The sequence below is a fragment of the Oncorhynchus clarkii genome, chromosome 19 (assembly GCF_045791955.1).
Source record: "Oncorhynchus clarkii lewisi isolate Uvic-CL-2024 chromosome 19, UVic_Ocla_1.0, whole genome shotgun sequence".
Lineage (NCBI taxonomy): Eukaryota > Metazoa > Chordata > Actinopteri > Salmoniformes > Salmonidae > Oncorhynchus > Oncorhynchus clarkii.
Window position 1 is genome coordinate 14,584,176 of NC_092165.1, and position 27,145 is coordinate 14,611,320.

General features: G+C 41.4%; 1 protein-coding gene across 1 annotated transcript in view; it reads right to left on the minus strand.

Moving 5' to 3' along the window:
- Positions 1 to 1,558: 1,558 nt before the first annotated feature.
- Positions 1,559 to 27,145, minus strand: part of LOC139375546 (uncharacterized) — a 61,824-nt gene continuing 36,237 nt past the window's right edge. Inside the window, exons 7-12 of the mRNA XM_071117376.1 lie at positions 25,729 to 26,674; positions 25,454 to 25,475; positions 11,033 to 11,084; positions 7,828 to 8,121; positions 3,153 to 3,283; positions 1,559 to 2,961 (exon numbers count right to left, since the gene is read on the minus strand). Coding sequence (XP_070973477.1) covers positions 1,729 to 2,961; positions 3,153 to 3,283; positions 7,828 to 8,121; positions 11,033 to 11,084; positions 25,454 to 25,475; positions 25,729 to 26,674 — 2,678 coding nt within the window. The 3' untranslated portion in view covers positions 1,559 to 1,728. The remainder of the gene's footprint in view (positions 2,962 to 3,152; positions 3,284 to 7,827; positions 8,122 to 11,032; positions 11,085 to 25,453; positions 25,476 to 25,728; positions 26,675 to 27,145) is intronic.

Sequence of the window (27,145 nt, forward strand, 5' to 3'; positions counted from 1 at the left end):
ATAAAAAACAGTCCAATAATGTTAATGAACAGCAACACATACCAGTTTTTAAAATAGAAAAAAACAGCAATCATTAGGAATTCTTAATCATCAATTACCATGTGAATAGTTTCACAACCTTAAAGTTAGATTAAAGGTAGAGGTTGGCCGACAATCGGAAATCTTTATTTTTATTTTTTTTTAGACCTTTATTTAACTAGGCAAGTCAGTTAAGAACACATTCAAATTGGGTTAACTGCCTTGTTCAGGGGCAGAACGACAGATTTTCAGCTAGTCAGCTCAGGGGATCCAATCTTGCAACCTTTCAGTTAACTAGTCCAACGCAATAACGACCTGCCTCTCTCCCATTGCATTCCACAAGGAGACTGTCTGTACGCGAATGCAGTAAGCCAAAGTAAGTTGCTAGCTAGCATTAAACTTATCTTATAAAAAAGAATCAATCATAATCACTAGTTAACTACACATGGTTGATGATATTACTAGATATTATCTAGCGTGTCCTGCGTTGCATATAATCTGACTGAGCATACAAGTATCTGACTGAGCAGTGGTAGGCAGAAGCAGGCAAGTAAACATTCATTCAAACAGCACTTTCGTGCGTTTTGCCAGCAGCTCTTCGTTGTGCGTCAAGCATTGCGCTGTTTATGACTTCAAGCCTATCAACTCCCAAGATGAGGCTGGTGTAACCGAAGTGAAATGGCTAGCTAGTTAGCGCGCGCTAACAGCGTTTCAAACGTCACTTGCTCTGATCCTTCTAGTAGTTGTTCCCCTTGCTCTGCATGGGTAACGGTGCTTCGATGGTGGCTGTTGTCGTTGTGTTGCTGGTTCGAGCGAGAAGAGGAACGGAAGCTATACTGTTACACTGGCAATACTAAAGTGCCTATAAGAACATCCAATAGTCAAAGGTTAATGAAATAGTCAGGGACGGCCAGGTCTTGGTAGATTTGCAGTGGTCTGATACTCCTTCCATTTCAATATTATCGCTTGCACAGTGCTCCTTGGGATGTTTAAAGCTTGGGAAATATGTTTGTATCCAAATACGGCTTTAAACTTCTTCACAACAGTATCTCGGATCTGCCTGGTGTGTTCCTTGTTCTTCATGATGCTCTCTGCGCTTTTAACGGACCTCTGAGACTATCACAGTGCAGGTGCATTTATACGGAGACTTGATTACACACAGGTGGATTGTATTTATCATCATTAGTCATTTAGGTCAACATTGGATCATTCAGAGATCCTCACTGAACTTCTGGAGAGAGTTTGCTGCACTGAAAGTAAAGGGGCTGAATAATTTTGTACGCCCAATTTTTCAGTTTTTGATTTGTTAAAAAAGTTTGAAATATCCAATAAATGTCGTTCCACTTCATGAATGTGTCCTACCTGTTGTTGATTCTTCACAAAAAAATACAGTTTTATATCTTTATATTTGAAGCCTGAAATGTGGCAAAAGGTCGCAAAGTTCAAGGGGGCCGAATACTTTCGCAAGGCACTGTATATGCCTTTTATCTCACACAATGTCTGGATGCAATATTTTACCCAGGAATATTCTACACTGAAAACTGTTACTCTCGTTATTCAAAATGCATCTGTAGATCTTTCTGCTGACAACATTGAAAATGTATCGTTGTCTAATGCAGGGTTTGATGTAAAAGTCAGAAGCTATCGAGAGGAATGGTTACTTTCTATGTTATAGTGGAGTGTTTTTTCTGCTGGTGTATCCTTAGTTAGTTACTCTCTGAATGGCCTTTCTCCCGTGTGGACCTTCAGGTGCATCTTCAGATGGTGCTGGTGGGAGAATCTCTTCTCACACTGGGGGCAGCTGTAGGGCTTCTCTCCTGTGTGGACCCTCTGGTGCCTCTTCAGGTCACCAGTCTGGGCGAAGCGCATGTGACACTGAGTACAGCTGAATGGTTTCACCCCTGTATGGACCCTTTGGTGCCTCTTTAGGCTGCTAGCATGGGCGAAGTGCATGTGACACTGGGTACAGCTGAAGGATTTCTCTCCTGTGTGGACCCTCTGGTGGATCTCCACCTTCTGGGAGCTGCTGAAGCCTTTGTTACAGAACATGCAGAGGAACCATTTTTCTTTATTATCACCTGATGTTGCTCCCACTCCTCGAGCCTTGGCCCTTTGGTCCTTTGAGTTCAATAACTGATCGAAAAGGACACGACTGTGTGAATTGGAAGGCTCCATCGACGTGGACAATGGGTCCCGATCCCTGAGCCTGTGTAAATGGGACTGGGTGGCGACATTTAAATTTTTCTCTAAACTGTCCATGTAAACTAAGAAATCTCTGCCCTGTGAGTGTCCTTCTCCTAAGTGAGTCTCGTCTATATTCCATGTCAGAGGAGTGTCGTCCTCCACTTTCACAGTCACCTCATCTATGACCAGACCCTCCCCTTTCTTATCTAGGAACCCTTCAGAGTATACACTATTACTATACCGGTTCCAGTCCCCTCTAGACAGATCAGTCTGTGCCTCTAAACCCAAGGGCATGTTGCCAGGGTCCATCTCTGTAGCGTAAGAACAAAACGGATCATTGCCAGTCTCTAACACGTCACCCGAGTCCCGATGGGAATGAACCATCCTAGGGCTCGGGTTACCGTAAAGTAAATACTCTGAGCTGGAAGCAGGAGGACAGCGCAGATGCTCCAGCTCTAGTCTCTCTGGGGCTGATCTGTGGTCAGATCCTGTGTGTAAGAGCCTGCGTGTTACAGTTAAAGTCTTTGTGTCGGTCTCTGACTTGAGAACGGCGTTCGGCGTTCCACTGACCTCCGTGATGCAGCGTTGGGTCCTGGGCTGCGGCGCTGTGGCGATGTCCTCCGTGGCTACAGGGGACGCCACTCCCGCCGCTGCTCCAGTCTGGATGTCTCTGCTGTGTCGTGGGTCCTCCTCTCCTTCAATCCTCTTCTGCTTGACCAGAGACGATCCTCCAGGACCTGCAGTCTCTGCATCTGTAGACTGACACAAGACGAGAGGAGGTTATTATCGGTACATGAGATGAATTGGATAACAAAGTCTCACAAGCTCCCCTAAGGCAGATAAATAAGGATGTACATGTAAGCAAGTAAAAAGCTGAGGGAATCCTTTCTGAAATAAACGGACCACGTTAAATGTACAGTAAATTGTTTACGTTACACTATGACACTAACCTCTATCACAATAACATGCTGGGTTGAAGTTCCACTCTCCTCATCTACAGCTATGGGTTGGTCATCTCTCCATGTATTTTGTCCCGCTGGCTTCACAAAGCTCCTGTGGCCTCCAGTGAGATGTTCTTCACCTGAGAGAGTGATTGGGGGAAAGAGGGTGCTTAAGTTAAGTACCACTGTCAATGCTCAATGATATATTGTACACTATTGACACTGTCTACAATTGGCAAGGATGTAAGCAGGGCTGGACTACAACATCTGGGGATCTGGGGCACCTACAGTGGGCTCGGAAATTATTGACACCCTTGATAAAGATTAGCAAAATAAATAATTCAAATACTGAGCAAAATTGTATGCAAAAAACATTGGGGAAATTATATTATATTATACTAATACAATTGCTCAGAGAACAATATTTTGTTTTACACCCATTTTTAAATCCTTTCAATACCTTAACGGCACCGATACTTTTTCTAAAATGCTTTATGAGTTGGAGAACACATTGGGAGGAATCTTACACCATTCCTCCATACAGAATCCTTCCAGATCCTTGATATCCTTTGTCTGCGTTTATGGACTGCCAACTTCAATTCAAACCAAAGGTTTTCAATGGGTTTCAAATCCACAGACTGAGATGATGGATTTTGATGAGTTCTGGATGATCCACTTGCCGCCAAGTTTCCGCCTCCTGGCAGAGGCAACCGGATTTTGGACTAAAATCCTGGTACTGGGTCATGATGCCGTTGATATTAACAAGGGCCCCAGGACCAGTGGAAGCAAAATAGCCCCATAACATTAAAGATCCAACACCATATTTTACAGTAGGTATGGGGTTGTTTTCTGCTCATTTCAACACCAAATCCACCACTTAACCAGCATGGCTACCACAGCATTCTGCAGCGATACGCCATCCCATCTGGTCTGCGCTTAGTGGGACTATCATTTGTTTTTCAACAGGACAATGACCCAACACACCTCCAGGCTGTGTAAGGGATATTTGACCAAGAAGGAGAGTGATGGAGTGCTGCATCAGATTGACCTGGCTTCCACAATCACCCGACTTCAACCCAATTGAGATGGTTTGGGATGAGTTGGACTGCAGAGTGAAGGAAAAGCAACCAACAAGTGCTCAGAATATGTGGGAACTCCTTCAAGACTGTTGAAAAAGCATTCCAGGTGAAGCTGGTTGAGAGAATGCCAAGAGTGTGCAAAGCTGTCTTCAAGGCAAAGGGTGGCTACTTTTTTCGATACTACATGTTTCCATGTGTTATTTCATAGTTTTGATGTCTTCACTATTATTCTACAATGTAGAAAATAGTCAAAAATAAAGAAAAACCCTGGAATGAGTAGTGTGTCAAAACTTTTGACTGATACTGTATATCAAACAATTGGATCCAAAAATCTGAGCAGATGGGGCTGACATGCTTATAGCGTTGCTAGGAATGTATAAATATGTGCATAAATGTATAATATTGCACTGTTATTATTTCTATTAATATGATCTATTATTGTTATTTATAATTTTTGTATGACTTTCCATATTATTTGGTTAGTTCTCTTAAAGCACCCTCATAGATATGCAATAGACCTACGGTGCTTTGAATGCGTTAGTGAAGGGTGGCAGTACTGAATTGTTTTCATGGGACTGCCCATATTTCCCTCTGGCCTACGCCAATTGGTGGCCAAGGATTAGCCTTGGTGCGTCATGAGTCAGGGAGATGGTCTGATGGTCTTGGGCCTAGATATGGGGGAGGTTTTAGTGGGTGAAATATGAGGACAATTGGAGGTTTACAAAGTTGCAGCTACAGTATGCTTAACAGTGCAAATATTATGGTACAGCTATATGGACACTTAATCAACCTGGTGCTTTTTAATGGTAAGTTTACAAACAAACGTGGGTATCGTTATGGTAAGTGGAGAAATAAGTATAGCCAGTTACATTTGCAATGGCTGAGCAGATCACAAAAAAAGAAGATATACATTTCTACCTGGCTAAAAGAGAAAGAATATAATATATATTGTTTACAGGAAACTCACTACAAATATAGATGAGACTGGGAGGGAGAAATATTTTCGTCATGGGCAAAGAAACTCAAAAGGGGTGTTTATACTAATTAATAAAAAATGTAATCCGATTGTTCACACTGGGCAAACAGATCCTCAGGGAAGATGGATTATTTTAAATATGCTACTGGACCAAAAACAGATATGGCTAATTAATGTATATGGGCCAAATAATGATGATCCACAGTTCATCGAATATATATATATATAATAATCTATTGAGCTCACAAGCAACAAATGAATCTATTATTATGGTGGTAGATTAGAATACGGTTTTAAGTACGTCAATGTAAAGGAAATCGCACTACAAACTATCACCCTCAAGCACTTAAGGAGATCACAAATATCATGGCTAAATTAGAACTAGTGGATATATGGAGGCTGAAAAACCCTGACCTTGTGAGATATACACGGTGGAGGTTTAATAAAGCTAGCCGTCTGGATTACTTCCGGGTCTTATTCATCCTGGCATCAAAAGTTTTAAAAAGTATTAAAAGGAGACAGAATGCGATCGGACCACCATCTAATTGGCCTCCATATAACTCTTACAGAATTTCCACGTGGACGGGGATATTGGAAATGTAATCAAAGCCTATTGGAAGACAATTTATTCTTAATTAACTAAGAGAAAATAATTCATAATTGACTTTTTTCTGCACAACAGAAGATCCCCTTATTGTTTGATTCACTTTTAAATGTACTTTTAGAGGCCATTCAATACAATACAAATCAAAAGCAGTTTAGCTCAAAAGAGATTAGACTAATAAGGAAATAGTGGAAATAACAGCGCAGGTAGATGGTAATGGAAACTGTATTATAGAGGTACAAAATAGGTTAGAGGAAAAACAAAAAGAATTTGGGGTACTTATTCAAGAACAATCAAGAGTAATGTATTGTAAAAAATAAAGCGAATTGGATGGAAAATTGTGAAAAATGCACAAATGTTTTATTGAATCTTCAACATAGAAATGCTACAAAAAAGAATTTACAGAAACTCATTACAAATGATGGAGTCATCCATGATTCACCAAATGATATTTTGAAAGAAGCAAAATATTTTAAACATGTTTTATTTTCAGTCTCCTCCATTTCCACTGAATGATGTTAACTATAAGGATTTCTTTCCTAATAATAATGTAAAATTAACACATTTACAGAAAGACCTGTGCGAAGGCCAATGTACAAAGGAGGAACTGTTTAGGGCAATTAAATATTTTCAATCTGGAAAAACATCAGGGCTTGATGGTATACAAGTAGAGGTACATCAGACCTTTTTGATGTACTCAAAGATCCATTATTAGTGTGTTTTAATTCATCCTATAAAAATTGTAGACTTTCAGGTACTCAAAAAGGTCTGATTTTATTACTACTAAAACAGGACCCAGGTGATAAGTATAAAGATCCAGTCCATAAAAAAAAACGGAGGCCTCTTACACGAAAATCCTGCCGAAATGCATTGCACATAGAATAAAAAATATTTTACCAGATATTGTTCATCCTGATCAGACATGTTTTTTTACATGGGCGATATATTGGAGATAATATACGACAATTACTTGAAACAATTGAACATTATGAAACATCAAAGATACCAGGCCTGGTCTTCATAGCAAATTTTGAAAAGGCGTTTGATAAAGCACAACTAGAATTTATATATAAATGCCTGGATTACTTTTATTTCGGTGAATCTCTTATACAATGGGTTAAAGTTATGTACAGCAACCCCAAGATGTAAAATAGTAAATAATGGCTACTTCTCAAAAAGTATTGAGCTTTTAAGAGAAGTAAAACAAGACTGCCTGTTGTTTCCATATCTATATACTACAGTATCCCAGCAGCGCTTCCCTTCCCTCTTTTTTCTACACATTTACTCATATGTTGATTCAATTTAAATCCAGGTTACATTTTGTAACATGCAACATCAAGAGTAATGCAGCATCTCCTAATAAATTAGTGAGTGAATGCATGTGTTTATGTACATAATGCATATACTTGAACGCAGACTCAGTGATATGACGTGACCGCACGCAGTAGTGTGAACCACCCTCCAAGATCCCACTTTTCATTACATTATCTACAGCTACTGTTATTGTCATGTTGGTTAATCTAATCTGCAAAGAACTTGTGCTTGACATTTCATCCTGGGCACAGTGAGATACACAGATGCGCTACTTACACTACCACTGCAAACACTCAAAGAGTGAAGAGAGCAGCTGTGTTTCTGGATTTCGCCCAGGGCAGTTGCCAGTTCGGTAATCAGCCTTGGATGTAAGGTAATACTACTCATTACTTATTGATATACTATTTATTTATTATGTTCCATGCATCACATTCTTTTAATTGAGTGTGACAATAGGAAAAACAGTAAATCAAGAATCTGGTTAGAATGTTATATTGTGTCTTTGTGCAAAAATAATTTGCTCTTAAATTACCGTCCTAGTAAAATAAAAATTGAACGATAGGTAGCTAGCTAACTAAGTATTCAGGGGAAGTATTGCATACTACTAACCAAAAACTGACCAAGACCCATATCTGGGTAACACATCTCAACACATGCGCATATTGTAACAGGGCGACAGGTTCCGCAGCCTTGGCCATCTGCTAAATGTACCTCTTGTCATTCCTCTGTATCTGTCGAGGACCTTGACACTATTCGGACTGGCGAGAACGCGCTCTCGCGTTGTCCTCTCTGCGCGCTCCCGTGCCACCTTCAGTTCCAGTTGCTGTAGTTTCCTCCGCAATGTCCTATTTTCTTTCTGGCTTTGGGTTATTTCCAAACGAAACACTGCATAGTCGTCATCTACGAGTTTACATATGTCTGCCACGGCTGAATTCGCTAACACCTCCATGATGGAGGCTATTTGAGTGTGAAAAACCATAACGTTACTGTTACAGTTAGCCATTGTTAGCAAACGTTAAACAGATAACATCTATCAACTAAATTCTGTCTCCAACGCGAATTAAACACTACCTGGAGTGAGAATATGATGCTGAGCAGTTAAATGAGACATATTTTGAGTTCCAGGGTAATAATAAATGTCTAAATAACAATAATAAAAACGCTAACGTGGAAACTGTTCTTAGGCACTGGTCACTTCCGTTTACACTGAAGAGAAATTATCTTATTGGTTGGCGTCATAGCCCAAAGGGTGTGGTAAAATTGAAAAAGGATGCGCTCTATTCTTTTAAATACGGTACTGCTTATTACATTAAATCTCCGATGATCGTTATCTTTCAAGCTGAGAGCAGACTTGTTTAGAAAGAATATAGTAGAAAATACTGACTTAATTCCATTTACATCACCTCAGTATTTGGATTTATTACGGATCCCCATTGGCAGCAGCTACTCTTCCTGGGGTCCGGCAAATTTAGGGCAATTATACCATTTTAAAAACATTACAATACATTCATAACAGATTTCACAACACACTAAGTGTGTGCTCTCAGGCCCACACTGTGTGTGTGTATGCATATGTCTGTGCCTATGTTTGTGTTGCTTCTGAGTTCCCACTGTTGCATAAGGTGTTAAAAATATATATATATATATATATAATTCTACTGCTTGCATCAGTTACCTGATGTGGAATAGAGTTCCATGTAGTCATGGCTCTATATAGTACTGTGCGCCTCCCATAGTCTGTTCTGGACTTGGTGGCTTATCTTGTGGTGTATGCATGGGTGTCTGAGCTGTGTGCTTGTCGTTTTAACAGACAGCTCAGTACATTCAACATGTCAATACCTCTCAGAAATACAAGTAGTGATGAAGTCAATCTCTCCTCCACCTTGAGCCAGGAAAGATTGACGTGCATGTTATTGTTTGCTCTCTGTGTACATCCAATTGCCAGCCGTGCTGCCCTGTTCTGAGCCTATTGCATTTTTCCTAAGTCCCTCTTTGTGACACCTGACCACACGGCTGAACAGTAGTCCAGGTGCGACAAAACCAGAGCCTGTAAGATAAATATTAAACTGTCCTTGTTTTAGCCTAGATTTACTGTCTCTCTAAAAACAGGTATTTACACAAGTACAGTACCAGTCAAGTTTGGACACACCTACTCATTCCAGGTTTTTTCAGATTTTTTTTTTCTTTTCTACAATAATAGTGAAGACTTCAAAACTGAAATATCAGATATGGAATAATATAGTAACCAAAAAAATGTTAAACAAATAAAAAATATATTTTATTTGAGATTCTTCAAAGTAGCCACCCTTTGCCTTGATGACAGCTTTGCACAATTGGCATTCTCTTAACCAGCTTCACCTGGAATGCTTTTCCAAGGAGTTCCCACATATGCTGAGCACTTGTTGAATTTGAGATGATTTAACTATACAAATGTTATCTGTACAGTCGAACTACATGTATTTAAAGAAAACTTCTTTTTTTTAAAACTTTGCTCACGGGTGCGCCGTGCTCTGCTTGTTTCGGCAGAAGGGTGGGGAGGGGCGAGAGAGGAGCAGGTGTGTGTGAGACAGTCAAGTCAATGTGCGGCACAGAGGGAGACCGAGAAAGTATCCAAACCAACTTGCACTAGTTAGACAAACTTGCTGCTGCCTTACTTATCATATCATCTGGTAGTGCCTGTCTGAACTGCATTAAATCGTTTTAAATAAGCTATTTAGCTACAGTAGCCAGCTAGCTAGCTAGCAAAAGTAGCAAGTCTAATTGAGGCTATTTAGCTTTGCTCTCAATACTTGTCTACAATAACCCCATTAATATGAAACAACCTACCTGTTGGTTGATCGTTGTAGCCTACTCCTTCTCATTTAGACAAGTAAATTCCTCAATTGCCTTTTGCGTTTATTAGACATCTCCCACTTCACTTGCTACACATGGAGCCTCAATGTAGCACCGCGTTGATTGACGACAATAAGATAAAGCTACACCTGTGAAATGTGTGTAGGTTACCGGTGCCTCTTTTTTTATGGGGCACACTCATAACTGTAATAAAATTGTATTAACATCTTGAATGTAATGGTCTATCCTTGTAGGCTATGTAGAAATGTCACATAGATAATTGTATTTAATTCGAGACAAAAGCCTTTGTTGTTCAGATAGGCCTATATATGTTTCTCTCAAATGAATACTCTCCCAAGTAATTAAATACTAATGTCCATGGATATTTGAATAACAGTACCCATTCCTAACTCAGTCCCTGCAATGATACAAAAATAACCATGTCATTCAACACAGAGTCAATTTTGTATTTAACCTCAACAAAATGGTCATACTCGCATAAGGTACAGTACTTTTATTGCACAAAAGATGCATGTGACAATTAGAATAACTTTTCTCACTATGGTAACACTTGACCTTTTCTGTAAATCTGGTACCCTCACTTTGATAAAATACATTTTAGAATACTTTACTACATTAGATTACACACAGCTTCACGACATCAATTAAGGCACTATCATTTCCTCATAAAACACCAGCATCATGGTTGTAAAAATGGGGGAGGTCTGTCCAGGATAGACATGCTTTGCTATTTGACACCACACTCCACAAAGTAAGTCCTGCAGGCTCTAGATTATTACCTCTTGATTATTGTCCAGTCATGTGGTCAAGTGCTGCAAAGAAGGACCTAGTTATAATCTTATTAGTTATGATCTACAAGGCAAAACTGATCTTAGATCAACACTCCTACTCTGAGACACTGAGCTAGTACCATTCAAGCAGTAGATTAGAGTGGGCTCACCTCAGCGAGACTGTATGTGGTCCTGTGCTGCTCAGATGGTTCCTCTGTGGGTTCAGGAGGAGGTGTAGTCTTGTTGTCCTCCATGACCATGGTCCCCTCAAGGTCCCTCAAGGTTCCCCAGACCCTCCTCACACCCCTCTTCCTTCACCAGAAGCACCTCAGGACCCTCCTCCTCCTGGAAGAGAGAGGTGATACAGATTACACAGACATACACTTGAACAAGTCAGTGCAAAAAATAAGAATAGATACGAGTAAAACAAGGGGGTCAAAGCAAATAGTCTGTGTAGCCATTTGATTAACTGTTCAGCAGTCTTATGTCTGGGGGGTAGAAGCTGTTAAGGATAATTTTTCCCAGACTTGGCTCTCCTGTATCACTTGTCGTGCGGTAGCAGAGAGAACAGGCCACCTTTGAAAGGGTGGCCTTTCTCTGACACCCCCTGGTATAGAGGTCCTGGATGGCAGGGAGCTCGGCGCCAGTGATGTACCTGGGCTGTACGCACTACCCTCTGTAGAGCCTTGCGGTCGGATGCCGAGCAGTTGCCATACCAAGCGGTGATGCAACCAGTCAGGATGCTCTCTCTGGTGCAGAGAACTTTTGAAGGATCTGAGGACCCATGAAAAATCTTTTCAGTCTCCTGAGGCGGAACAGACATTGTGGTGCCTTCCTCATGACTGTGTTGGCGTGTTTGGACTAGGGTTGCAAAGGGTCAGAAACCTTCCGGAAAATTTCTGACATTTTCCATGGGAAGTTAAGAGCTGGAATTTGGAGAATTTTGCTTAAATTCATCAAAACAGTTAGCTTAAAACAGTGAAAACATTTGTGTGGGATACACATAAGGAAATTCTAGGTCTTGTGGCATATTTTGGTTAAACTATCCCCAATTCAATGGAATTGCAAACCTCTGCATGCACAGTGCATTCTTCCATCACATCTACAGTTGATTCTCAAGATCTTGTACACTAATGAGATGCTATTGAGTCCACACTACTACACTGTCTGAGCCAAGGACTATATGCTTTCTGGTAAGTTTTTTGATTACAATACTGGGTGGGGTGAATATATTTTATACATACATTAGGACTATATGCATATAGTCCTTCTTTTGTTAACTAGTAGCCTACAGAAAAGTGTGTTTAAATCATTTCTAACTTGTTAACAATTTCTGCTAGTTAGTTTTTGCTACCATGTGGGTTTTAGCTTGCTTGAGCCTGCTAACTGAGGACTGTTAATTCACCTGTGTCTGTACATGTTTCATTTGAAAACATTTAACTTACAATTGAGTTGTTTAATCTAACTGCTTAACTATTTTTTTTTCTTCCAAATCTTTACAGGAAAATGCCATGGGCACTATCTGGTGTGTGGAGACATTTCATTGCAGCTAATGTAGAAGATGTGTACATTTGCAAATACTGTGCCAAATCATATGTGAAGAAATCAACAAAGATGCAGAATCATCTAGCCAAGTGCATAAAGTTCCCTCAGCGCTCACAAGCAACCTCTGACAAAAGTCCCTCTACTTCTATTCTCGGAGAAAATTATGAATCAGACACTTTATCGATAGCAACAGCTCATGGGTCTCCTGGAATCAGAAGTTTTTTTGGATTCAATGGAGGAACGTAGTCAGAGAAATGCTGATGACTGTCTTGCTCGAGCTGTGTATGCAACTGGTTGACCTCTGATGCTCACAGGCAATGTGTATTGGAAGTTTTTTCGGAATGTTCTTTGTCCAGCATACACCCCTCCAACCAGAAATATTTTATCTACTAATTTGCTGGATGCAGAGTTCAACAGAATTCAAGTGAAGGTCAAGCAAATCATAGAGAAGGCTGACTGTATTAGAATCATCTCTGATGGGTAGTCGAATGTTCGTAGGCAAGGAATAATTAACTACATCATCTCCACCCCTCAACCAATATTCTATAAGAGCACAGACACAAGGGACAACACACACTGGTCTCTACATTACAGATGAGCTGAAGGCAGTCATCAATGACCTTAGACTACAGAAGGTATTTATACTGGTGACAGACAATGCTGAGAACATGAAGGCTGCTTGTCTAAAGTGAAGGAGTCCTACCCTCACATCACACCCATTGGCTGTGCTGCTCATGCATTGAATCTGCTCTTCAAGGACATCATGGCACTGAAAACAATGGATACACTCTACAAGAGAGCCAAATAAATGGTTAGGTATGTGAAGGGTTATCAAGTTATAGCAGCAATCTACCTCACCAAGCAAAGTGAGAAGAATAAGAGCAACAGGTTGAAGCTGCCCAGCAACACCCGTTGGGGTGGTGTTGTCATCATGTTTGACAGTTTCCTGGAGGGGGAGGAGTGTGCCGATATGGACAGCCCCAACAAGAGGATCCTCCTGGATGATGTATTTTGGGAGAGACTGGTAAGCAGCCTGAGGCTCCTGAAACCTATAGCAGTAGCCATTACACAGATTGAGGGAGACAATGCCATCCTGTCTGATGTTCAGACTCTGCTTGCAGATGTAAGAGAAGAAATCCGTACTGCCCTGCCCACTTCCCTGTTGCTCCAAGCAGAGGAAACTGCAGTTCTGAAATACATCAAAAAGCGTGAAGACTTCTGCCTGAAGCCCATACACACCACAGAGTACATGTTGGACCCCAAGTATGCTGGCAAGAACATCCTGTCTGGTGTAGAGATGAACAAGGCCTATGACGTCATCACTACCGTGTCTCACCACCTTAGCTTGGATGAGGACAAGGTTCTTGGCAGTCTGGCGAAGTACACTTCCAAGCAAGGGCTTTGGGATGGAGATGCAATATGGCAGTTGTGCCAACATATCTCATCAGCCACCTGGTGGAAGGGACTTTGTGGATCTGAGGCTCTTTTCCCTGTTGCGTCCATCATCCTCCAAATCCCAACAGCAGCCGCCTCAGAGCGCAACTGGTCCTTGTTTGGGAACACACACACCAAAGCATACAACAGGCTGACCAATACAAGGGTGGCCATCTGGGCAAATTTGAGGCTTTTTGAGCCTGACAACGAGCCATCCTCAACAAGGTTGGAAAGTGACAGTGAAAATGAGGCCTCAGAGTCTGAAGTTCAAGAGGTCCAGGGAGAAGACATGGAAGCCTGAGAGGAAGACAACCAAAGCTTTAGTTTCTTGACTATCATTTTACAGATGTATGTTGAAAATATTTTTGGGTCAATACGATGGTACATTGGGGATCATTCAATATATCCCTTTCTTTTGTTGTTCAGTGAAATCATCCCATGTGAAGAGTCAACTCATTTAATTAAAGTTCAATTCGTAACTAAATCATTTTTTTATTTCTATCCGGGATGGTGGCCTTCTAGGCAGAGTTCCTCTGTCCAATGTCAGTTCTTTTGCCCATCTTAATCTTTTCTTTTTATTGGCCAGTCTGAGATATAGCTTTTTCTTTGCAACTCTGCCTAGAAGGCCAGCATCCCGGAGCCGCCTCTTCACTGTTGACGTTGAGACTGGTGTTTTGTGGGTACTATTTAATAAAGCTGCCAGTTTAGGACTTGTGAGGCGTCTGTTTGTCAAACTAGACACTCTAATGTACTTGTCTTCTTGCGCAGTTGTGCACCGGGGCCTCCCACTCCTTTCTATTCTGGTTAGAGCCCGTTTGCGCTGTTCTGTGAAGGGAGTAGTACACAGTGTTGTACGAGATCTTTAGTTTCTTGGCAATTTCTCGCATGGAATAGCCTTCATTTCTCAGAACAAGACGAGTTCCAGAAGAAGGTTCTTTGTTTCTGGCCATTTTGATCCTGTAATCGAACCCACAAATGCTAATACTCTGGATACTCAACTAGTCTAAAGGCCAGTTTTATTGCTTCTTTAATCAGAACAACAGTTTTCAGCTGTGCTAACATAATTGCAAAAGGGTTTTCTAATGATCAATTAGCCTTTTAAAATGATAAACTTGGATTAGCTGGTTAATGGTTAATTGCTGATAATGGGCTTCTGTACGTCTATGTAGATATTCCATAAAAAAATTGCCGTTTCCTCTTAGCGCACGGATCCCGATTACGGGACCAAAATCGACAACATCCGATGAAATTGCAGAGCGCCAAATTCAAAATAAAAAAATCGTAACATTAAACATTCATGAAAATACAATTGTCTTACATGTTTCAAAAGCTTAGAATCTTGGTAATCGAACTGCGTTGTCAGATTTCAAAAAGGCTTTATGGCGAAAGCATAGCATTCGATTGTCTGAGGACAGCGCCTAACATTAGCATATTTTCCAAACCAGCACAGGTGTCACAAAATAATAGGGATAAAATAAATCACTTACTTTTGAAGATCTTTCTCTGTTTGAAATCCAAAGGGTCGCAGCTACACAATGAATGGTTGTTTTGGTCGATAAAGTCCTTCTTCATATCCCAAAAACGCTGTTTAGTTGGCGCCATTGAATTCAATAATCAACTCCTTCAACATGCATACAAAAGGATTCCAAAAAGTTACCAGCAAAGTTCGTCCAAACGAGTCAAATAATGTTTTTTATTCATCTTCAGGTTGTCTAATATGTAAATAAACAATAATATTTCAGACGGAGATTACTATGTTCAATAGGAAAGGAAAAGAACGAAGAGCGTGCCCACGTTCACGCGCGCAAAAATACTACTTTTGCCCTGGCGCTCACCTTGGAAAGACCACAAATACTTCTTAATTTAAAAAAACGAGCCTAAAACCTTGTATAAAGACTTGACATCCTAGTGGAAGCTATAGGAACTGCAAAAAACAAGGACTTTTTTAAGTGACCCCAAACATTTGAGCGGTAGTGTATATCCAATGCAAAAAACATCTACATTCAAATGGTATTAATATTAATTTGCATAAATGTATGTTAATTCCCATATATTCCCATTAACTCCCATTAGACGTTTCCACCTCTGAATATTCCCCAAAATGTGCAACCCTAGTTTGGACCATGAAAGGTCCTTAGTGATGTGGACACCAGGTAACTTCAAGATTTCGACCTTCTCCACTACAGCCCTGTCAATACGAATGGGGGCGTGCTTGGCTCTCCTTTTTCTGAAGTCCATGAACAGCTCCTTTGTTTTGCTCACGTTGAGGGAGAAGTTGTTGTCTGGCACCACAATGCCAGGTCTCTGACCTCCTCCATATAGTATAGGCCAGTGGTCCTCATTGCGCAGGCCGCATTTGGCCAGCGAGCCCTTAATTTTCCATTCATAATACATAACAATGATACAATTTCAATTCAATGTCTTTAATGCAGGCCTGAATCACTTCATTGAATATATCTATTGTTCCCTGGACAGGAGAGAGATGGCACTATAGCTCAGCTGTTGAAAAGAAAGGCCGAAATAGAAAGTTTGCCAAATAGAACGCAACTGCTCAGCTACAGCGACCAAAAAAATTGTTTGCTACTCGCTAATTTTGCAGTCTGGTTGACATGGATCGATTTATTGTAAAAAATAAATGTAAATCTACTGACAATGAAAATTAGGGGGAAGAGCTGGAGAACAATGCTATGAACGAACAACAACTGGAGAACCAGAAAAATCGGGAAGATGGCGGCGGGGAAATGCAGCTAGCTAACGTGGCTCCAGAGACTTAGATAATGATACGGTCGATTCAAGAACACAGACAGTTCAAAGAGAAATGGACAGACAACTATTTTTCTGTACTGCATGATGGAACTAGCTCACCTTGTATTATTTTACCAAAGGCAGTCAATTGTTTTAAACAAAGAAATTTAGAGTGACATTTCCAGTCACACCATGCCCACTTTGACAAAACATATCTGCCACAAAGCAACCTCAAACAACAAAATAGCGCAACTCAAAGGACAGCAACAAATGATGAACAGGTCTAGCTAGCACTGTTGCAGAGAAAACAACAGAGGCAACATATGAGATTGCTTGGATACTCGCGAGTAACACGAAGGTCTTCACAGACGCAGAGATTATTTGACAATGTTTTTTTGGCCTCACCCGAAATATTGTATGCTGATTTCACAAACAAGGAAGCTATTTTAAAGCAAATTAAGGGACTGCAACTCTCAGACTCGACCATAACATAGAAGACATCGGTAAGCAACTGATTACTGACATTTCCGTGGCGCCGTGTTTTAGTATTGCGCTTGACGAAAACAATGATCTAAGTGACAATTATGTGTTTGTGTTCGCTTCCCTCAAAACGAGTCATTCAGAGAGGACATTTTATGTTTACTGCAAACACGAGGACAAACACGGGGACAAACACGAGGAGAGATGCCATGACAAGATCCTGAGACCCATTGTCGTGCCATTCATCCGCCGTCATCACCTCATGCATCAGCATGATAATGCACGGCCCGATGTCGCAAGGAACTGTGGACAATTCCTGGAAGCTGAAAATGTCCCAGATCTTCCATGGCCTGCATACTCACCATACATGTCACCTATTGAGCATATTTGGGATGCTCTGGGTCGACGTGTACGACAGCGTGTTCCAGTTCCCGCCAATATCCAGCAACTTCACACAGCCGCTGAAGAGGAGTGAGACAATATTCCACAGGCCACAATCAACAGCCTGATCAACTCTATGCGAAGGAGATGTGTCGCACTGCATGAGGCAATGGTGGTTATACCAGATAGTAACTGGTTTTCTGGTCCACGCCCCTACTTTTTTAAAAAGGTATATGTGACCATATCTCTATTTCTATTCATGTGAAATCCATAGATTAGGGCCTAATTGATTTATTTAAATTGACTGATTTCCTTATAATGAACTGTAACTATATTGTAACTATATTTTTGTTCAGTGTCGATAAACTCTCTTGGTAAATATTTTGTCTACAGCTTATCATGAGATACTCAAATTTAGCCAAGCAAAACCTGGACACTTCCGTAATATTAGATTGCCTACCAGCTGTTGTTAATAAAGCACAATAATGCCCAATAAAATCACCCACTTTGCAATTCTCTTTATTTATAAAAAGAGACAATCTCCACCCCTAATCTGCTGTTCTGTCTTGCCAAAGCACGGAAAATCCAGTTAACTGTATATTATCCATGTCCTTGTTCAGCTACGACTTTGTGAAACATAGGATATTATAGTTTTTAATGTCCTGTTGATAGTAGTCTCAAACAGAGATCATCCAGTTTATTCTCCAGTGATTTAACGTTCTCCAGTATAACAGAGGGTAAAGGCGGATTATCCACTCGTCGACGCAGTCTCACCAGACATCCGGCTCGCCAATCCCTGGAACCCCTCCTCTTCTTACGAATTATGTGGATTTTGGCCTGGTCCAGGAAGAACAGCATTTGTGAACCACATACAGCGCCTTCATAAAGTATTCAGACCCCTTGACTTTTTCCACATTTTGGTACATTACAGCCTTATTCTAAAATTGATTAAATTGTATTTTTGCTAAGAACCTTTGGCAGCGATTACATTCTTGAGTCTGCTTGGGTATGACGCTACAAGCTTAGAACACCTGTATTTGGGGAGTTTCTCCCATTCTTCTCTGCAGACCCTCTCAAGCTCTGTCAGGTTGGATGGGGAGCGTTGCTGCACAGCTATTTTCAGGTCTCTGCAGAGATGTTTGATCGGGTTTAAGTCCGGGCTCTAGCTGGACCACTCAAGGACATTCAGAGACTTGTCCCAAAGCCAATCCTGCATTGTCTTGGCTATGTGCTTACGGTCGTTGTTCTGTTGGAAGGTGAACCTTCGCCCAAGTCTGAGGTCCTGAGCACTCTGGAGCAGGTTTTCATCAAGGATCTCTCTGTACTTTGCTCCGTTCATCTTTCCCTCGATCCAGACTAGTCTCCCAGACTCTAGGAAGAGTCTTGGTGGTTCCAAACTTTTTCTATTTAAGAATGATGGAGGCCGCTGTGTTCTTGGGGATCTTCAACACTGCAGACTATTTTTGATACCCTTCCACAGATCTGTACCTCGACACAATCTTGGCTTGGAGCTCTACGGACAATTCCTTCGACCTCGTGACTTGGTTTTTGCTCTGACATGCACTGTCAACTGTGGGACCTTATATAGACAGGTGTGTCCCTTTCCAAATCATGTCCAACCAATCGAATTTTCCACTGGTAGACTCCAATCAAGTTGTAGAAACAGTATACACCTGAGCTCAATTTCAAGTCTCACAGCAAAGGGTCTGAATACTTATGTAAATAAGGTATTTCTGTTCTTTATTTTAAATACATTTGCAAAAATGTCTACACCTGTTGTCGTTATGGGGTATTGTGTGTAGATTGCTGATGATTTTCTTTATTGCTTTATCCATTTTAGAATAAGGCAGTAACACAACTAAGTGTATGTAAACTTCCGGCTTAAACTGTATAAAGGACCAACATTTGACAATGCATGTCAGAGCAAAAACCAAGCCATGAGTTCGAAGGAATTGTCCATACAGCCCCAGATCTGGGGAAGGGTACCAAAACATTTCTTGAAGCATTGAAGATCCCCAAGAACACTGTGACCTCCATCATTCTTAAATAGAAGAAGTTTGGAATCACCAAGACTCTTTATAGAGCTGGCCACCCGGCCTACTGAGCAATCGGAGGAGAAGGCCTTGGTCAGAGAGGTAACCAAAAACCCGATTGTCACTCTGACAGAGCTCCAGAATTCCTTTGTAGAGATGCGAGAACCTTCCAGAAGGACAACCATCTCTGCAGCACTCCACCAATCAGGCCTTTATGGTAAAGTGTCCAGACGGAAGCCACTCCTTAGTGAAAGGAAAATGACAGCTAGGGATGTTGCGGTGACAGTTTTACGGCCACACCGGTCAAGTCATGAAGGCCATCAAATTATATTGTGACTTTTGAGTCACGGTAATTAAGCTTCTCCATGTTCTGATGTTGCTGCTGGTTAGTAGCCTACCAAACTTGCTAATTGCCTGGTACTCCACACTCTATGGTCCCTCTAATCCCTCTGACATCAATACAAATGTAATCAATCAATCACATTTATTTATGAAGCACTTTTTACATCAGCGGATGTCACAAAGTGCTAATCAGAAACCCAGCCTAAAATCATAAACAGCAAGCAATGCAGATGTAGAAGCACGGTGGCTAGGAAAACCCCCCTAGAAAGGCAGAAAACTAGGAAGAAACCTAGAGGAACCAGGCTCTGAGGGTTGACCAGTTCTCTTTTGGCTGTGCCGGGTGGAGATTATAAGAGAACATGGCCATTAAGGCCAGATTGTTCTTCAAGATGTTCAAACGTTCAAGATGACCAGCAGGTCAAATAATAATCCCAGTGGTTGTAGAGGGTGCAACAACAACAGGTCAGGAGTAGATGTCAGTTGCGTTTTCATATCGGCGCATTCTGAGGTTGAGACAGCAGGTGCGGTAAAGAGAGGGAGAGAGTCGAAAATAGCAGGTCCGGGACAAGGTAGCACGTCCGGTGAACAGGTCAGGGTTCCCTAGCCGCGGGCAGAACAGTTGAAACAGGAGCAGCAGCACGACCAGGTGGACTGGGGACAGCCAGGAGTCATCAGGCCAAGTATTCCTAAGGCATGATCATAGGGCTCAGGACCTTCGGGAGGGGAGAGAAAGAGGGAGAGAGAGAATTAGAGGGAGCATATTTAAATTCATACAGGACACAAGATAAGATAGGAGAATTACGCCAGATATAACAGACTGACCCTAGCCCCCCGGCACAAAGACTATTGCAGAATAGATACTGGAGACTGAGACAAGGGTGGGTCGGAGGACACTGTGGCCCGGTCCGACAATACCCCTGGACAGGGCCAATCAGGCAGGACATAACCCCACCCACTTTGCCAAAGCACTTCCCCCACACCACTAGAGGGATATCAACAGACCACCAACTTACTACCCTGAGACTTGGCTGAGTATAACCCACGAAGATCTCCTCCACTGCACGAGCCCGAGGGTGCGCAAATCAAACACTTCATGATTCATATATTATCACTTGTGAATGATGCCCAGCATAAGAAACAATGCCTTTTTTCCCGACTTTAAAAAAATCCTATTCACACACCTCATGTAGCCTAGCCCATAGGCCTACAGGACATGTTTTTTATTTTACTTAACAAGTTCTCAACTGCGACCTGGCCAAGATAAAGCAAAGCAGTGCGACAAAAACAACAACACAGAGTTACACATGGGATAAACAAACATACAGTCAATAACACAATAGAAAAATATATGTACAGTGTGTGCAAATGAGGTAAGATTAGGGAGGTAAGGCAATAAATAGGCCATAGTGGCGAAATAATTACAATTTAGCATTAACACTGGAGGTATAGATGTGCAGATGATCATGTGCAAGTAGAGATACTGGGGTGCAAAAGAGCAACAAAAAATAAATAACAATATGGGGATGAGGTAGTTGGATGGGCTATTTATAGATGGACTGTGTACAGGTGCAGTGATCAGTAAGCTGCTCTGACAGCTGATGCTTAAAGTTAGTGAGGGAGATATAAGTCTCCAGCTTCAGTGATTTTTGCATGTCGTTCCAGTCATTGGCAGCAGAGAACTGGAAGGAAAGGCAGCCAAAGAGGTGTTGACTTTGGGGGTGACCATTGAAATATACCTGCTGGAGCATATGCTACGGGTGACCAGTGACTGGGGATTTACCTAGAAAATACTTATAGATGACCTGGAGCCAGTGGGTTTGGCGATGAATATGTAGCAAGGGCCAGCCAACGAAAGCATACAGGTCGCAGGCCGAGCATACAGGTCGCCCAGCTTTTCATAGGAGTCGTTAGAGCGCGATGGGACAAGGACATCCCTGACGGCCAAACCCTCCCCTAACCCAGACAACGCTGGGCCAATTGTGTGCCACTCCATAGGTCTCCCGGTCACGGCCGGCTGCGACAGAGCCCGGACTCAAACCAGGATCTCTAGTGGCACATCTAGCACTGTGATGCAGTGTCTTAGACCACTGCGCGGGAGGCCCTAGGCCTTTATGTTTTGAGAAGGTTTGTATAACAACTGAAGCGGCCAAATAACTTCTTAAAATTAAGCACATTAATTCACTTTACAAGGGGTGTAGCACCTAACTGGCATACATAAGCAGCCTGTGAGTTTCAAGTTTGGGAAAAAAATTTCAACATAAAAATGCACCTTTATAATAAAAGCATTACATACATAATTGCATTACGGTCACTTTTGATAATGGTGTTTTCCGCTAATGGAACATTTGCGCTTGTAGCCTACTACCATGTGCGCATTGCTGCACGTATAATGTGAAGAAATAAGCTAATAGTTTATCAACATTGTAAGCTAAACGTTCTGATCTGTTGCGTAAACCACATTGTGTTGATAGTGGCTGTATTATTTTGGAATCTATCGCATTCCACAACTGTCCCAGACTGTTAGGAATATTTATTTCCCACACAGAGTAGAATAGGTCGACTTTTGTAGAGCTTTTGCTGTTTGTTAGGGCTACTCATCTTGCTGGCGAAAAGTACAGTGCCTTGCGAAAGTATTCGGCCCCCTTGAACTTTGCTACCTTTTGCCACATTTCAGGCTTCAAACATAAAGATATAAAACTGTATTTTTTTGTGAAGAATCAACAACAAGTGGGACACAATCATGAAGTGGAACGACATTTATTGGATATTTCAAACTTTTTTAACAAATCAAAAACTGAAAAATTGGGCGTGCAAAATTATTCAGCCCCCTTAAGTTAATACTTTGTAGCGCCACCTTTTGCTGCGATTACAGCTGTAAGTCGCTTGGGGTATGTCTCTATCAGTTTTGCACATCGAGAGACTGACATTTTTTCCCATTCCTCCTTGCAAAACAGCTCAAACTCAGTGAGGTTGGATGGAGAGCATTTGTGAACAGCAGTTTTCAGTTATTTCCACAGATTCTCGATTGGATTCAGGTCTGGACTTTGACTTGGCCATTCTAACACCTGGATATGTTTATTTTTGAACCATTCCATTGTAGATTTTGCTTTATGTTTTGGATCATTGTCTTGTTGGAAGACAAATCTCCGTCCCAGTCTCAGGTCTTTTGCAGACTCCATCAGGTTTTCTTCCAGAATGGTCCTGTATTTGGCTCCATCCATCTTCCCATCAATTTTAACCATCTTCCCTGTCCCTGCTGAAGAAAAGCAGGCCCAAACCATGATGCTGCCACCACCATGTTTGACAGTGAGGATGGTGTGTTCAGCTGTGTTGCTTTTACGCCAAACATAACGTTTTGCATTGTTGTCAAAAAGTTCAATTTTGGTTTCATCTGACCAGAGCACCTTCTTCCACATGTTTGGTGTGTCTCCCAGGTGGCTTGTGGCAAACTTTAAACAACACTTTTTATGGATATCTTTAAGAAATGGCTTTCTTCTTGCCACTCTTCCATAAAGGCCAGATTTGTGCAATATACGACTGATTGTTGTCCTATGGACAGAGTCTCCCACCTCAGCTGTAGATCTCTGCAGTTCATCCAGAGTGATCATGGACCTCTTGGCTGCATCTCTGATCAGTTTTCTCCTTGTATGAGCTGAAAGATTAGAGGGACAGCCAGGTCTTGGTAGATTTGCAGTGGTCTGATACTCCTTCCATTTCAATATTATCGCTTGCACAGTGCTCCTTGGGATGTTTAAAGCTTGGGAAATCTTTTTGTATCCAAATCCGGCTTTACACTTCTTCACAACAGTATCTCGGACCTGCCTGGTGTGTTCTTTGTTCTTCATGATGCTCTCTGCGCTTTTAACGGACCTCTGAGACTATCACAGTGCAGGTGCATTTATACGGAGACTTGATTACACACAGGTGGATTGTATTTATCATCATTAGTCATTTAGGTCAACATTGGATCATTCAGAGATCCTCACTGAACTTCTGGAGAGAGTTTGCTGCACTGAAAGTAAAGGGGCTGAATAATTTTGCACGCCCAATTTTTCAGTTTTTGATTTGTTAAAAAAGTTTGAAATATCCAATAAATGTCGTTCCACTTCATGATTGTGTCCCACTTGTTGTTGATTCTTCACAAAAAAATACAGTTTTATATCTTTATGTTTGAAGCCTGAAATGTGGCAAAAGGTCGCAAAGTTCAAGGGGGCCGAATACTTTCGCAAGGCACTGTAAATGTGGGCAGCTCTTCCAATATATTCCATATGCACCTCGCAGTTGCGTCCCTGATGTGTCTATTGTCACTTGTAGCCTGTGAGAAAGATCTGATCACATGATGGTGAACCATGAGAGTGGTGATTCGGAGCACACAGCACTCAGGGAGAAGGGCATAATGGCCAAAGGACGCAAAAGGCATGGAATTTTTTAGGTGCATTACGGCCACACAAAGGGGAAGCCGCCCTTAAAATTCTATGCATTATCAAGTGCTTATCAAAAAACAAAGCAGAGCTCATGCCTTTCAAGTTACTTTTTTCAAATCATCATTAGAGTCACATCATGCAGCCTTACAATTTATTACAAATCAAAACATATAGCCCAACATTTGCAGGACAACTAAAGTTACATTAATAACTCAAAATTAAGCATATAGGACTACCTATTTCTTTGTTAAGCGCTCAACACAGAATAACTGCATGTGCGCACTCCCTCAAATCATTGAGAAAATATCCGTAATTTTTTTCAGCTTTGTTCAATTGTATTCTTCATACTATAAAATAATGCCACGGTATTCTAAGCGAATCTTGTCTGCTAAATGAAATAGTGTAGCCCACACCCAATTGGCATAGCCAGATCAGGACCTAACATAAGGACAACTCAGAGTATGCTATTCTGTTCTTGTGAAATAGACTACATTTTCTTCATATCATGCTTTTTTAGACCTGTCTAAAATAAATAGATTTATTGTGAAGGTGTAGGCTTTATTACATGGATTTATTATGCTTTTTAAAATGTAGATGTTCCTAAGGTCTGCATCAGTGGCTTGTAGGCTATGTGTGGAAGCCAGGAGATGCTAAACGTGTCTATATTAATTAACGGTCAATTACCGTGAGACAGAGAGTTATTTGCTTGACAATCACCAGCTGACGAAAATTGGTGACCGCCACGGCCCTAATGACAGCCCACTTGGAGTTTGCCAAAAGGCACCTGAAGGACTCTCAGACCACGAGAAATAAGATTCTCTGGTCTGATGAAACCAAGATGTAACTATTTAGCCTGAATGCCAAGCATCATGTCTGGAGGAAACCTGCCGCCATCCCTACAGTGAAGCATGGTGGTGGCAGCATCATGCTGTGGGGATGTTTTTCAGCAAGCAGGGACTGGGAGACTAATCAGAATCGAGGGAAAGATGTACGGAGCAAAGTACAGAGAGAACCTTGATGAAAACCTGCTCCAGAGCGCTCAGGACCTCCAACTGAGGCAAAGGTTCAACTTCCAACAAATACTTTTGTAAATGTGATATTTCAGTTAAGAAATATTTTATGAAATGTGCTAAAATTTCAAAAAACCTGTTTTTGCATTGTGTGTAGATTGATGAGGGGGAAAAAAACAATTGAATTCATTTTTAGAATAAGATTATAATTTAACAAAATGTGGTAAAAGTCAAGGGGTTTGAATTACTTTCCGAATGCACTGTATGAATACTAATCAGGATACAGTATATTAGTGTTTTATGTTTCATAAATGTTTTACAAATGTTAGAATTCTTCTTACACTTTGACATTAAAGAGTATTTTGTGTAGATTGTTAACATAAAAAGTACAATTAAATCCATTTTAATCCCACAACACAATGTGAAAAAATTCAATGGGTGTGAATACTTTCTGAAGGCACTGAAATCTATTACTCTTGTTATTCCAAATGCATTTGTGGATCTTTTCTGCTGACAACAAAACATGCATTTGTCTTTAATGCATGGTCTGATCTAAACATCAGAAGCTATCGAGTGGAATAGTTACTTTCTATGCTATAGATGGGAATGGTTTTTCTGCTGGTGTATCCTGAGGTAGCTCCTGTCTGAGAACCTCTTCCCACAGTTAGTGCAGGCGAACGGCCTCTCTCCCGTATGGACCTTCAAATGCCTCTTCAGATGGTGCTGGTGGGAGAACCTCTTCTCACAGTGGGGGCAGGTGTAGGGTTTCTCCCCTGTGTGGACCCTCTGGTGCCTCTTCAGGGTGAACGAGTGTGAGAAACTTGCTCGGCATAGGTGACAACCGAATGGTTTCTCCCCTGTGTGCATCCTCTGGTGGATCTCCAGCTGTTTGCGGAAATTGAAGGCTTTCCCACAAAATGAACATGGGAAGCGCTTCTCTTTGCCACCTGATCTGATGATAGTGTCACCACTACTGTCATTTGTCAATGGGCATATGTAGCCATTTAGTGTTGAGGCACTGGCATTGTCTGAGGTCTGGTTTAACATAAGGAGAGTGTGAGGAGGATGAAGGCCAGGGAGTGTCTGTGTTTTTGCAGGGTCTATGTTCCAGTCGATAGATCCTATAGAAGGCAGGCTGAAGGCTGCACCTTTTAGGGGGTTAACCTGAGGCGCCATCAGTCTCTCTGAATCACAACTATAGGAGCAGGACGGAGCATCGCTAGCCGAGTCTGTGTCTGTTCTCTCCCGCTGCATACGGACACGCCCCCGTCCTTGCAGACCATATCTACCCCTCTCCCTGGTCTCAGACAGTCTGTCGTCATAGAGACTAAGTTCAGCTGTTGCTTTGTGTTCGAATGTCTGTTTCTGGTTAACAGTGTTGTTCCCAAGTCCAGAGTTGAAGACGCTGTCCCATCCACTGACCTCCACCATGTCGCCTCTGGTTCTACCCTGCTCAGTGATGTTGTCCCCTGGGCCCTTGGCTACAGTCTGGGAATTCAAAAGGGCTGCCCAGTCCCCTCTGTTAGCCTCCAGCCAATCACCTGCAGGGAGAAGTTAGAAAATAGACTTTACAAACACGGTTGTTTTATTTGTCAATTACCTGGTTAAATTCATACATTATTAGGGATTCATAACCCTTTCCTTATTACACATTTTGTTGTTACAGCCTGAATTCAAAATGGTTTAAAAATAAACAAAAAATCTCACCCATCCACACACAATATCGCATAATGACAAAGTGAAAACATATTTAAAAAATGTTTTAGCAGATTTATTGAAAATGAAATACAGAAACAGCTAATTTATATAATTATTAACCCCCGAGTCAATACTTTGTAGAAGCACCTTTGGCAGCGATTAAAGGCGAGTCTTTCTGGGTAAGTCTCTTAAGAGTTTTCCACACCTGGATTGTGCAACATTTTTTGCAAAATTCCTCAAGCTCTATCAAATGGGTTGTTGATCATTGCTAGACAACCATTTTCAAGTTTTGCCATCGATTTTAAAGTACGTTG